This window comes from Mastomys coucha, unplaced genomic scaffold (assembly GCF_008632895.1).
Source record: "Mastomys coucha isolate ucsf_1 unplaced genomic scaffold, UCSF_Mcou_1 pScaffold13, whole genome shotgun sequence".
NCBI lineage: Eukaryota > Metazoa > Chordata > Mammalia > Rodentia > Muridae > Mastomys > Mastomys coucha.
Genome location: NW_022196895.1, coordinates 78,466,107 through 78,479,336, shown reverse-complemented (window position 1 = coordinate 78,479,336; position 13,230 = coordinate 78,466,107). Strand labels below are relative to the sequence as shown.

Genomic DNA, 13,230 nt, shown 5'->3' with positions numbered 1-13,230 from the left:
ACACACACACACACACACACACACACACACACATGCACACACACACACACTTTTCTTTTTTAAATGAAAACAGGGTCTCACTGTGTAGCTCAGGCTTGCCTCAAAGTCCTGCTTGCCGGGGATTACACATGTGGATAATACCATAACTGGTTATCATTTTTACTTTTAATACTGAAGCAGTCTATATTAGGCAAAATGCCTTACTGTAAATTCTTTTTTATTTATCTTTTCTGGCTGATAGTCAAAGGCCAGATCTAATATTGTTGGCATAGTGAAGATTTTTAAAAAGAAAGTCTTAATTCTCTGATTTATAGGTTTTTAATTTGTGTGTGTATGTGCGTGTGTATGTGTGTGTGTGTGTGTGTGTGTGTGTGTGTGTATGAAAGAGAGAGAGAGAGAGAGAGGAAAAGAGAGAGAGAGAGAGAGAGAGAGAGAGAGAGAGAGAGAGAGAGAGAGAATGAGAATGAATGAGAATGAGAAAGAGAAATATTCTGTGGATTCTAGGGCTAGAATTCAGGTTTCCTGGTTTGAACTAGAAGAGCCTTTACTTGTTGAGCCATCTCCCTGGCCTGATTTTTAGGCTTTATACATGAAAGTGGTATTCTATTGTTGAAGTACAGACCACAAGCCTTAGATATGCTATGAAGCTGTTATTCAATGTAACCTATGTTATTTGGTAGAATGCTAGCTTGACCATGATAGACGTAGCATAAAAGAGGCCTCCTTCTGACTAGAACTGAGTCCAGCACACCTGGGAAGCTGCAGCAGTGCTAGTTAGCGTGCTGCAGAACACCTTAGCTCAGCCGAAGGGACAGCTGGGTCCAGAACCCTGACCCCCAGACAGAGTTTCAACTCAGGTGTACCTGCCTGCACATTCCTACAAAGCAAACCCCACGTGGAAGAAGAAGTTAACTCTAACGTAGAAGAAGTTAACAATAACAGGGAAGAAAGTAACAATAAAAAGAAGAAGTGAACAATAACAGGGAAGAAGTGGACAATAACAGGGAAGAAGTGGACAATAACAGGAAGAAGTGAACAATAACAGGAAGAAGTGAACAATAACAGGGAGGAAGTGAACAATAACAGGGAGGAAGTGAACAATAACAGGGAGGAAGTGAACAATAACAGGAGGAAGTGAACAATAACAGGAAGAAGTGAACAGTAACGGGGAAGAAGTGGACAATAACAGGAAGAAGTTAAGAATAACAGGGAAGAAGTGAACAATAACAGGGAGGAAGTGAACAATAATAGGGAGGAAGTGAACAATAACAGGAAGAAGTGAACAATAACAGGAAGAAGTGAACAATAACAGGAAGAAGTTAACTAACAGGCCCTTTTGGTTATGGTATTTGTTTTGTTTTGCTGTTTTTCTTACTTGAATGTCTTAAGTACATTTAACACAAGTGACTTGGTTTTGAAATATTTAGCCAGGAAGTTACGCAGTGCCACAGACCACCCAGGCAACATCATTGGTGCTGTGTAGTAGACTTCACAGTTACATGTCTGGCTGTGCCACATTGCAGTCTGTGGAGGTCATTCTATGCCGTGATGAGTTTGGGACCTGGGATTCCGTCTTGAAGGAATGTGTAGTGCCATTTCCACTCAGATAGCTCTGCTCCCCTCCACAGGCTGGCTCGCAAGCTGTAGAGAAGCCTTGAGCTTGGGCGGTTTGGTACTCTGTGGCATGTTAAATGCTATTTTTTACCAGGAAGTCAGGCCTTAATAGTATATTTTCTGTGAAAAAGTTGAGAATCCAGGCCTCAAGGCCTCTGCTAGTGGACCTGATGGTCAGAGGCATGGCTCCTGGGTCTCTTGAATGAGCTGGGAAAGCATGGCTGACTCTGCAGCGTTAGAGGCTGCTCAGCCTGCCATACTGTATCATAAGTACTGGGCACTTTCTCTTACAGATTTTGTGCATATTTGTACAAAACAAATAACAACCCATAAACAAGCATGGCCTCTCTACAGCTTGCGAGGCAGCCTGTGGAGGGGAGCAGAGCACCCTGCTATCTGAGTGGAAATGGCACTTCACATTCCTTCAAGACGGAATCCCAGGTCCCAAACACATCACGGCATAGAATCACCTCCACAGACTGCAAGGAGAGATATTGCCCATGTTTCCCCCTTTGTCTGGCTTGGAGGTCCCCAATATTCAACACACATATTAAAAGCACAGGAGAAAGCCCAGCCGGCCTCAAGCCTACATAAAGAACCAGAGGCAGTAAGGGACACCGGGAACTGGACACATAGTGTCCCTGGGAAGGGGCAGACCGATGGCTTATTCAGTACAGATGGTTGGCCTTGAAGACACACATTTGAGTAACATTATTCAGACTGAGCAGGTAATTACGTATTGACGGATATATGTATGTGTATATACATATATATTATGTAGCTACAATTAATTATTTTAAAAGGCTTTGAGTTTGACAAAGAGAGAGAGCAAGGAGTAGGGGATAAAAGGTGGAGGGAATGATACAATTACATTATAACCTCAAAAAACAGCAAGAAATATCTTTACAATAGACAAATAGAATCATAAAAGTCAAATTTATAAAAACGAAAACTGAACAGCTAGGCATGGAAGGAGAAGCCCTGTGAGAGGTAGTCATCGGGATGGGCGGGTGACATGGTTGAGGAGTGAGATGCGCTTTCTGACCACTCATGTCACGGGTGCATTCTGTCTGTTCTGTAGTACAAGTAGTTGAGAATGGATTTTTGGCTATTGGAAAATGAAGAGGCAAGATTTTGGAACTCAGTGTGGTACACAGAGGAGGCAGATACATTGAGATTCTGGGGTAGAACACACACATGTTAACAGCTGTGAGCTTAACCATGCACATAGAAGAGGGTGGGGGGGACTCATTGTCTTAGATTCTTGGTTTCATAGCTAGCCAGTTAATCAGGTAATTGATGTAGTTTTCTTAAAGTCTGTGGATTCTTTCACTAAAATCCATTGTTTATGTCTCTCTTTGAAAGAAAAATTGTTGATCTTGATGAATATTTATTGGGTATATTTTATTTATGTAAATATTGCTGAAAACTATGCTTCATATTACATGTTCTGAAACACGATGGCTAGCTGATTTTGTTAGTTGATTTGCCATTGCTAATAGTTTAAGGATGAACCCTTACTTGACTGTTTAGAGGCTCTGTGGTGATCACCGAGCACCATAACTTCTAAACTGTACTGATGCCCCACATCATGGCAGAGGAGATATTTGACAGAGAGAGAGTCTGCTCATCTCTTGGCATTGAGGAGGCAGAAAGGCAAAGGAAGGGTCAGAGGACAAGTGACAGTCTTCAAGGGCATGCTTTCAGCAACTAGGACCTACTTCCTATTGATCAATACCGCCCCTAGAATATTAGGAATTTAGCAAGGGATTCTGCCATTGAGTAAGTCAGATCTTCCTGTTAAAGATTTATTTATTTGTTATATGTAAGTCCACTGTAGCTGTCTTCAGACACTCCAGAAGAGGGTATCAGATCTCATTATGCATAGTTGTGAGCCACCATGTGGTTATGGGATTTGAACTCAGGACCTTCAGAACAGCAGTCGGTGCTCTTAACTCAGTTGGTGCTGAGCCATCTCACCGGCCCCAAGTCAGATCCCCCTAATGTAGTCATTTCGTCAAAGTCTCACTTGAGCTTGCTGTATTGGAAACAGCCTCAATACATGACTTGTGGGTGGCTGGGGCTTTATATCCATATCTTAGCACAAAAACTGCCTCCGGTGGCGTAAGAAGCAGCAGGTGGAAGACTGGGGTGTGGGCTATGCTGAGGCTTCGTTCCATTTTGTAGTTGAGGGTAGCTTTGAGTCATGGCTGCTCTCCTGATTCAGCCTCCCAGTACTGAGCTTCAGTACGCACCATTACTGTGGCTTTGTAAGCGTAAGCAGAGGGGATTGTTGTACATGCTGTCCTTTGTGCCTTTGAGTCCTGGGATTTCTGACAGCAATTGAAGGCAACAGGAGTTTCTTTAGGATTATAAAGTGGTAACTTTTAGCTACGTTGACGTCTAAATGAAATAATTAAAGAGTAAAAATAGTGCTTTAGTGAATGATATCTTTCACTGTTGTATTTCTGTTGTTAGTGTCTTATGAATTGTTCTGCTTTGCCAAAGATATGAACTGGCCCAGCAGCTCCAACAGCATCAGGAGGCTTCCTCCGTGGATGATGACAGCACTGTGGACCAGCAGGCCGTACACGTGTCGGCTCCCATTCCTGTGGAGATTGACAGTGCAGAGTTACAGCAGACTCCAGAGACAGTGGCCGCAGACCCTGAGTCTATACTGGAACTGGGGCCGCAGCATGTGGTAGGCACAGAAGACACAGCACTTGGACAGCAGTTGGCAGATCAGCCTTTGGAAGCTGATGAAGGTACCGGTTCAGGAACGTTAGCTTTTCTAATGATCCCAGCAGAGTCTTGTGGTGCTGAGACTCAGTGCAGTCCCTCTTGCCTTCTTTATGGTGCTGGGGTCCCAGGGGTCAACCCCACTCTCTCTCTCTCTGTAAGCTTAGGGGAAAGATGATCGTCAGCGGGAGCAGGATACTTAGCTGTTTGAAAAGTCACTTTGCTACGGTAGCTGACCTGCCTGTCTGAGTTTCTCTGAGCCCAGAAGCTTCAGTGTCTGGCTCTTAGTACTTGATAGTAAAACAGAGGGGATGGAATAATGGATTAACTGCTAGAGCAGAGCTTTCCCCTCTTGCCTCTCGCTTGTCAGGCTAGGGGAACATTGGGAGCAATAAACTTCTGTTGAACCAGGAGACGAGAATCATGCTTGTAGAAGGATTAAACTCACATAAATTCCAATACACATTCATGTATATACATTTCCATTCAAACCATTTGGGCCCAGTTACATGCTTATCTCATAATTGGATACCTACACACACACACACACACACACACACACACACACACACACACACACACACACGCTTATATATGTATATGGGCCAAAAGATCAAGCACCAGTACAGAAAGAACTCATTCATTTTGGATGAAAAATGAGCTATAATCTTTATTAGAGAAAAGAAAAAAACTTCTATTATTTTATTGCTAAATGAATTAAACCCAAGTCTGTAAGAAGAAACCATGTACCCTAAGCCTGCCTTGCTGTTAAGAAGAGAACTGTTCGGGCCCATGGCAAGGAGAAGCCTGTCTGCTCCTTCTGCTTTCTCTGTAGCTCTTTTTTTCCTCTTTCCCTTTACATTCTGCATACTGTTCTCTAAATTTTTTAAGTTGCCCTCTAATTTCTGAGTTATTCTACTCTGCATTCTCCTTCTAATCCTGCTCTCTCCTGCTGCTCTGTGACAATGGCCTTGCTCGCTATGCTCTTACCCTAATGCTGCACCAGGTCATGTTCCCTAGTATTTTGTACCTTTTCTAGGGGGTTAAATCACATGGTTTATCCCAGCATCCCTTTTTTACAAAAGTTCATTAGAAGTTTAAACATAAATTCAATCATAAATTGATTAAGAAGTTTACAACAGAGAATATGTACATGTATATCTATGGAAAGTAATTATCTGGCTAGACATTCATCTTCTGTCACTAGCTAGAGTCAAAGACCATAAGTAAGTTATCATTGAAGTTTTATATAGATAAACTCAGTCAATATTTTATCTTACCTCTTTGCACCTACAGTAAAACAATAGTTCCCTTTGTATGACCTTTGGCTAATGTTTTACAACCTCCTGGAATGTGCTCTAACTTGCAGATGCCTGCTTTCTATCTCAGCTGCACTTCACTCTTGACACCTGAACACTGGCAGTTTCTCATTGCAGTTTTCACATCAGAAGGAACTTAATAGTAGTCCTATTATAAAAGATCTTAATAATTACTAATATAATTTTAGGAATTTTTATAGGATTATCATTAAGGATTTAGAAATTATCTATTTGTCTATACAGCAGAACTACAAGATAGTACATCTTCATTGTTCTGCAGAAATCTGCTCAAAAGGGTGGGCTAATACCTACTGAATGTTATGTATATTTAATAATAACAGGAAAAGCATATTAATTGCAGATGTCTTTCCTAAAATGAAATCTTGCCTAGAGAAGCAAATCCATCATTACCTTTGACAGTCCATAGTGGAACCATCTCAGAAAGCTAGCCTGCTAGTTTTTAACTTCTCCTTGATGGGTCCTGGCACTGGGGATGATACCCAGAGTATCGTGTAGGCTGAGCACTCCACTCCTGAGCCACATCAGCTGTCCTGTGTGTAGGCTGAGCACTCCACTCCTGAGCCACATCAGCTGTCCTGCTTGCCTTTGTAAAGTCACAGTTTGTGCCAATTATATATGTGTGAAGTGTGGTGTTAGCTCATGTAGTGTTGTTCCTTACATTCTTTACCCAGACATCAGCTGTTCCATTTTATTAGCTTCTTTTAGGGAATGGGTTTTTTGTTTTTGTTTTTGTTTTTGTTTTTCTGTGTTTTCTGGTATGTATCAAGGTTTTGTCCATTTTAAACACAAAGCAATATTACTTCTTGGTGTCAAATTTTAAAATTATTTAAAATCTTAGACCTACAGAAAAACCTACTGTCCACATTTTGTCCTAAGGTCTTCCAATTTTTTCTAAGTAAACATGTCAGCATGGCCTTCTGTATGTCTGTATATACTTGTTGAAAATATTAATGGCTTATAGAAGTAGGGTCTTTATGTCTGTGTATACATGTTGAAAATATTAATGGCTTATAGAAGTAGGAACTTTATGCAATGTTTATAAACTTCTTTTGATATATTGTCAACATTTTATTTTTTAGCTCTGCTCATTAACATTCTGTGACAAGGACTCCATGTAGATTCCAAGACTGATGAAGCCAGTAATGGTTACTGGTCACAAGGGATGGGGCTCTAATACAGAATGTAAAGCAGTATGTGGCTTTATTTTATCAGAAATGTGGTCAACAGAAAAGCATGCAGCCAGTTGAGCTGCATGGTAACTTTTGGTCTGTACTCTGGCACGCTTCTTAGTCTATGGGCAGGAATGTACACGTTTTATCCCCTAGGAAACCTGAGTTTTACATAATTATTAAGTGTAATTGCATTTCAGAACATTGAGATACATAAAAAAAACTTTGTAGAACAATGAACGTTACTTTTCTCTTGTCTTTTCAAAGTGAAGAGGATGAGTCTCAAACTCAGCAGCGTATGTCTGCACAGATGGTCAGCAGATGGGAGTGAGTGTTGACTGTGTTCCTCTTGCTTTGCCCTTAGATGGGTTCCCAGCTTCCCAGGCTCCTCTGCCAGGGCACATGGACCAGTTTGAAGAGCAAGGCACTCCACAGCCACCCTTTGAGTCAGCAGGACTTCCACAAGGTCAGTGTGAACGTCAGTAAGGTTGCCGACCAGCTCACCTGTGCTGGCTTTAGTTTGCACAGCTTTGGTGTTTCTTCGAGACCTCTTGTAAAATGCATAGTTTAAAGACAGTAATTGCATGTATTTAAGATTTTTTTGTTTATAATATTTTGTAATCTGTTTCCTGAAAAATGAATTTTACAGCTATTCTATCCAGGGTCCCTATCCCAGAGAAAGCAATAGGTTAGAATGAAGATCTGGTGGGAAGTAGTGATGATGGCTGGAGCATAAAGTTCAGGGACATGGACAGAGACAGCACCCTGCCGCCTTAGCAGGGACTCAGAGCTGCTGAAAGAGCATTCTCCTCTTGATTCGCTCGTAGGAGCAGAGACTGTACTTGTACTTTCATGTCACTAACCCTTGCTGCAGAGCTCCTGATTAATTCTTTCAGGTTTCACAGTGACTGACACGTACAGCCAGCAGACTTCCTTCCCACCTGTGCAGCAGCTGCAGGACTCGAGCACCCTTGAGTCGCAGGCCTTGTCCACGAGTTTCCACCAGCAAAACCTACTGCAGGTCCCCAGCTCTGATGCCATCAATGTGGTGAGTATGAGGAGAAGGGCTGGTTAGATCCTCAGCCGTCAGACGTCTGCCTGTCTTCTGCTGGAATAATTCATAGTGCACTTGCTATACCTGTATCTGGGACACTCAGGTGCTCCCATCTGATGCATCATGTGAAAGCATCGTAACTGGACTTAGACTCTTAAATGCCATGGGCACCTTTGCCTTTTTGACTGAAAACCACCGATTTACTGGTGTGTTATATCAGAAACTGGATTTACTAGTGTGTTTTTTAAGAATACTACTTTTGTTTAGAAGGAAAATAAAATTATTGTTGACATGTTAAAAACAGTAAACAAAACATTGTTTATTTGTTTAAATAATAGGTTTCCTGAAAAATAACATTTTTATTCATAATTAATTTTTATTCTCTTACTCAGGTTATGGACACTGCAGTGTTTGTTTGATGTTTTTTCTTTTGCCAAGTTTTTAAATACTGTTAAAAGTGACAGACAACTTAGTAGTTAAATTTTTAAAAATCTACTGATGTTAGTAGGGCATGTAAAAGTCAGAGCAGTTGCTTTGAGGTAGAAGCCACATAGCTCTGAGCAGGTGATGAGACTGGTGTGGGGTGCATGCTGTGTAGTGAGAAGCTCAGCTTTATACACAGCCCCTGAGTAGAACCTTGCTTGGGTAGTGCAAGTGATGCAGCAAGATGGATGGATGGATGGATGGGTAAATGGATGGATGGGTGAGTGGATGGATGGGGCTTTGCGTCATTGGCTTGTGGAAAGTGGGTGGACAAGTCAAAAGACAACTGCTTCCATCACTGTGTAAGCATCTTTCAGCCTGCCCTTTAGTTACCCAGCTATCCTCAAGTCTGCTTGCTGTCTGTCCAAGTGTGAGCAGGATCTATTTTGAAGTCAGGAAGCATTGAGAAGGCTGGGTTCAGTGCCGTTGAGGACTGGTCCTTTTTTCAGGAAAGAGGTCGGAGTGGCTGTTCTGTTGTACTGTCTCTGAGAGGGAGAAGTGACTTTTCTTTCCCTAGAGTCACCTAGAGGTGACTTTTCTTGTGACAAAAGAGAAGTCTCTTCTCTTTCCAGAAGGTAGCATATTTATTCACACCAGGGTGTTAACTTTACATTGATGTGACAGTGTACCTCAGATAACCAACCTAAAAGCAGGAGAGAGTTATCTTCATCACAAATTCAGATTTTAGTCCATGACTTGCTAGGTCTGTTGTTGTGGGGCCTGTGACATGGCACAGGATTATCCTGGGGGCACACGTGGTGGAGGAAAAGGCTTACCTGTGGCATCTGTGGGAGGAAGGAAAGTGGAAGGTTCCTGTTTCCTCTAGAAGGGCATCTCCTCAATGACAGTAGTCTCCAAGTGAGTCCTTCCCAGGAAAGTACTACCAGTCACCAGTAGTGTCACAGAGTAGCAGCCAAGCCTTTTGGGTCCAGTCATTCACAGGTAGGAGAGTCAAGCTGATGAAAGAGTAATTTCTTGTTAAGAAAAATCATATTTGTTGATACTTTGTACTAAAGTTGGTTATCAGTGAGGCATGGAAGTTCAGTCTATAATCCCAGCACTTGGGAGGCTGAGCTGGGAGGATCATGAGTTTGAGACAAGCTTAATCAACATAGCAAATGCCAGTCTAACTTTGGCTAACTAGACCTACACTCTGTCTCAAACAACCATAGTTTAGTATAAAATAAGTACATACTTAATATCTGTGCCAATGATTTATACTTTCTCTGTTTCAAATGATTGCAATGAATTACTTGTAGGTTTTCCTCTTAAAGCTGCACTATGAACCTTTATATCTTTGGTACTATTGAGTCATCTTATACTTATTAGTAGATATTCTTATATTCTTGCTTTATATTTCTGATCATTTTAGGCAACTCGTTTGCTTCCAGAGTCATCTCAAGAGGACCTGGATCTGCAAACACAACGCCCACAGTTTCTGGAGGACAGTGAGGACCAGAGCAGGCGCTCCTACAGGTATTCACTGTGCACCCAGCTCTTGAGGCTGAGGCCGACTGTACACCTGCAGTGGCCAAGTGCTTCTCAACTCAATTTTTTTGGATTCTGACATAGGCTTTGTTAGCACTCCTAGTTTACAAAGCATCCAGACAGTTGTCCTTCTTATGCTTAATGATTATATTAAATGCTTTGTGTCCTGCCGAGTTATAGCAATTATCAATTTCAAAATAATACATTTAAGATTACTAATATCCTATACTGAAGTTGATCTAGCAGTTAATTGTCCTTGCCTCTGTTTTGTACTGCCCATTGAATTCCCTGACTGTGGGGTAGTGCCATGTTTTTTCCAAGAACACTGACATCTGGTGAGCATGCTGGAGCTGCTTTGTTGTCTTGTAGTGCCTGGTATTGGTAAGAGGGCCTGAGTTCTCTGTGTTTCATTTCTAGGTGTGACTACTGCAACAAAGGCTTCAAGAAGTCCAGTCACTTGAAGCAGCATGTGCGCTCACACACAGGGGAGAAGCCCTACAAGTGCAAGCTCTGTGGGCGTGGTTTTGTTTCCTCTGGTGTCCTCAAGTCCCACGAGAAGACACACACAGGTTAGTTACTGTCTGTTTCCTGTAGCAGCCATGACTTGTCTTCTTTTTGTGTTACTGCTTTCTTCATTCAGGTCACTCACAGTGGCTCTAGGCTCTTTACAGAGTGCTGAAAGCACCACTGTCTATTCTTAGTATGTTTTTATTGGCCTCCAAAAGAAAGTCTTGACCTTTTATCATTCATCCCTTATTCTCTTAATTCACCAACTATAAATTATCCTTGATCTATCTCTGCCTTTGTAGATGCCAAATTGTCCATGAGTGACCTCATAGATGGTCTGTAGTGGTCATATTCTTTCACTTAGTTTAGGGCTCATCTGTATTGTAGCATGTATTAATACTACCATCTTTTTTATGATCCATAATATTTCATTATACAGATAAAGCAAGTTTAATTTACCTATTTATTAGATCTACTATTTGACTTGTATAAATATGGATTTGGCTTTATCATCGAGGAATACAATTGCTGGGCCATAAGAATAACCCTTTTCGTTTGGGAATGACTCTCTCTAGGGATGGTGATGATTAGAGAACCCAGCATGTGCAAAACTCTGGGTTCAGAACACAAAAGCAAATCCACTTGTAAACGTTCATGTTCAATACAAACTGATTCTCAAGTAACATGTCATCCAGCACATGTATGAAGATCTGACTCTTTCACATTCCGATCAGGACACCGTATTGTGTGTTTTCTTGCTGTCACCATTCTTGGGTGGGTAGCTGTCACTTGTTGGAGTTTGACTTGTGGATTCCCAGTGGCCCATGGTGTTGCACTTCTTCCTGTGCACTTGCTGAGAGCTGTCAGTTCTAAGCATCCTCCCAGGCAGAGTTAGGTTGATTGATTTATTATCATCCGTTTGGTAAATCTTTTAAAAATATAGCATGGCCATTTATGACTTGAACCTTTAGCAGATATATGGTTTGTGATTAGATTATAGTTGCCTGTTGAACACATCCATTGAGTACATTGACATATATAATACCAGTATGCATTCTGAATACAGCTTTTTTGACAATGATGGTGTACCACTTAGAAACACACAAAGAAGAAAAGCCTAGGGCTGAGTCTGTCGGTGACAAGGGAGTGGTTTAAAGTTGGTTCTGGGGTCGTGGTGCATAGGAAGAACTGCTCAGGAAGCAGAGAGAGCAGTTTTTATTGAGGGAAGGTAGGGTCTACTAGGTGCTTCTTCTGAGGCACTGTTGTACCAGACAGGGCTGTCTTGGTCTGCTGCGAGCGCATCTTCTCAGGGCTGTTCCTGTAGGAGAGAATGTGATCAGACATGCTCTGTTAGTGTCTGTGCTTCTAGCACTATCCAGTCAGACTCTCATAACCCGTAAGCCACATAGCCTCTGTGTGTGTTTGTCCTTGAGTGCCTATGATTTCAAGAGTTCCTCTGACGTGCTTGTCTATTGATGTAGGTGTCAAGGCATTCAGCTGCAGCATCTGCAATGCGTCTTTCACCACCAATGGGAGCCTCACGCGGCACATGGCCACACACATGAGTATGAAGCCTTACAAGTGTCCATTGTGTGAAGAGGGCTTCCGCACTGCGGTCCACTGTAGAAAACACATGAAGAGACACCAAGCTGTATCGGCTGCAGCCACAGCAGCTGCAGAGACAGAGGGAGGAGGTAGTTTCTGCTTTGGATTGAAACTTTACTGGTCAAATGTCAGTTTAGTTATAACTTACAACTCTATTTGAATATTGTAGTCTTGCAAATTAAGCTTTATAGTATCTTGAATTTTTAATTTAAAAATTATTATGAATGAAAATGATTTGTGAATGAGGTGCATATGCCAGGGCACATGTATGGAGGTCAGAGGACAACCTGTAGACTTGGTTCTCTCCTTCCACCTTCACGGGGTCCTGGGAATTGAACTTGAGTTGCTATGCTCATGCAGCAAGTGTGATTACCTGCATCTGAGAAGCCCCTAAATTAATAGAGCTATAATCTCTCTCTCTCTCTCTCTCTCTCTCTCTCTCTCTCTCTCTGTGTGTGTGTGTGTGTGTGTGTGTGTGTGTGTGTGTGTGTGTGTGTGTGTGTAAAACTTTATTTTCTGAATGTGGAAGCCTGCATGCCCTCTGAGAAAAAGTCCAGAGACTCCCAGTGAAGACGAAGCTGGTGTTCAGCTTTCCGGTCGCCATGTGCTGACGTGTGCTCTTGCCGATGCACTTGGCGAGCCTTGTGTAGAGCTCATCTTCTAGCTGTGCTGTTGTGCTGTGATTCTATAGTCCAGCACTTTCATTTTCCTCAACTGAGGTTTGCACATGTATTTGGGCATAGATCTGCGCCAGATGCATATATATAGTTGTGTTTTGTGATTTGTGCAGTGGGATGCAGTAAGCATACATGTACATCATGCCTAGATGTTGTTATTATGATGTGCTGTGAATCAAGGCAGAGCTCACTTTTCATTTCCCCTGAAATTATAGAGAGACCTTTGAGAGTTTCCTCTAGCCAGAGGTATACCCATTATCACATTACATTATCGGTAATTTACACCGGGCAGTGCAGTTTGAGAGACTCATCTTGTTTCCTACCAAATATTACATATGTTAATTTGTCCAGTTCCCTCACCCTGAACTTATTACTTGGTACTCACTCTTTTTCTGTTCATTGATACTTTCCTTTTAGTAAACCCACAAATGAAGTTGGAGTTGGAATGTGCATGCTTTTTTTCACAGGTGATACCAGCATACAGCACTGTCATGTTAACAAGTGCAGTTCTTACACAGCCATGCAGTGTGTGTGTGTGTGTGTGTGTGTGTGTG

General features: G+C 42.0%; 1 protein-coding gene across 5 annotated transcripts in view; it reads left to right on the top strand.

The window, feature by feature from the left end:
• Znf236 (zinc finger protein 236) overlaps nucleotides 1-13,230 on the top strand; it is a 98,170-nt gene that overhangs the window by 53,228 nt on the left and 31,712 nt on the right. For all 5 annotated transcript variants that reach the window (XM_031366156.1, XM_031366157.1, XM_031366160.1 and 2 more), the window contains 6 exons: nucleotides 4,123-4,379; nucleotides 7,227-7,328; nucleotides 7,759-7,910; nucleotides 9,772-9,875; nucleotides 10,305-10,456; nucleotides 11,876-12,088. In XM_031366156.1, the coding sequence (XP_031222016.1) occupies nucleotides 4,123-4,379; nucleotides 7,227-7,328; nucleotides 7,759-7,910; nucleotides 9,772-9,875; nucleotides 10,305-10,456; nucleotides 11,876-12,088 (980 nt within the window). The remainder of the gene's footprint in view (nucleotides 1-4,122; nucleotides 4,380-7,226; nucleotides 7,329-7,758; nucleotides 7,911-9,771; nucleotides 9,876-10,304; nucleotides 10,457-11,875; nucleotides 12,089-13,230) is intronic.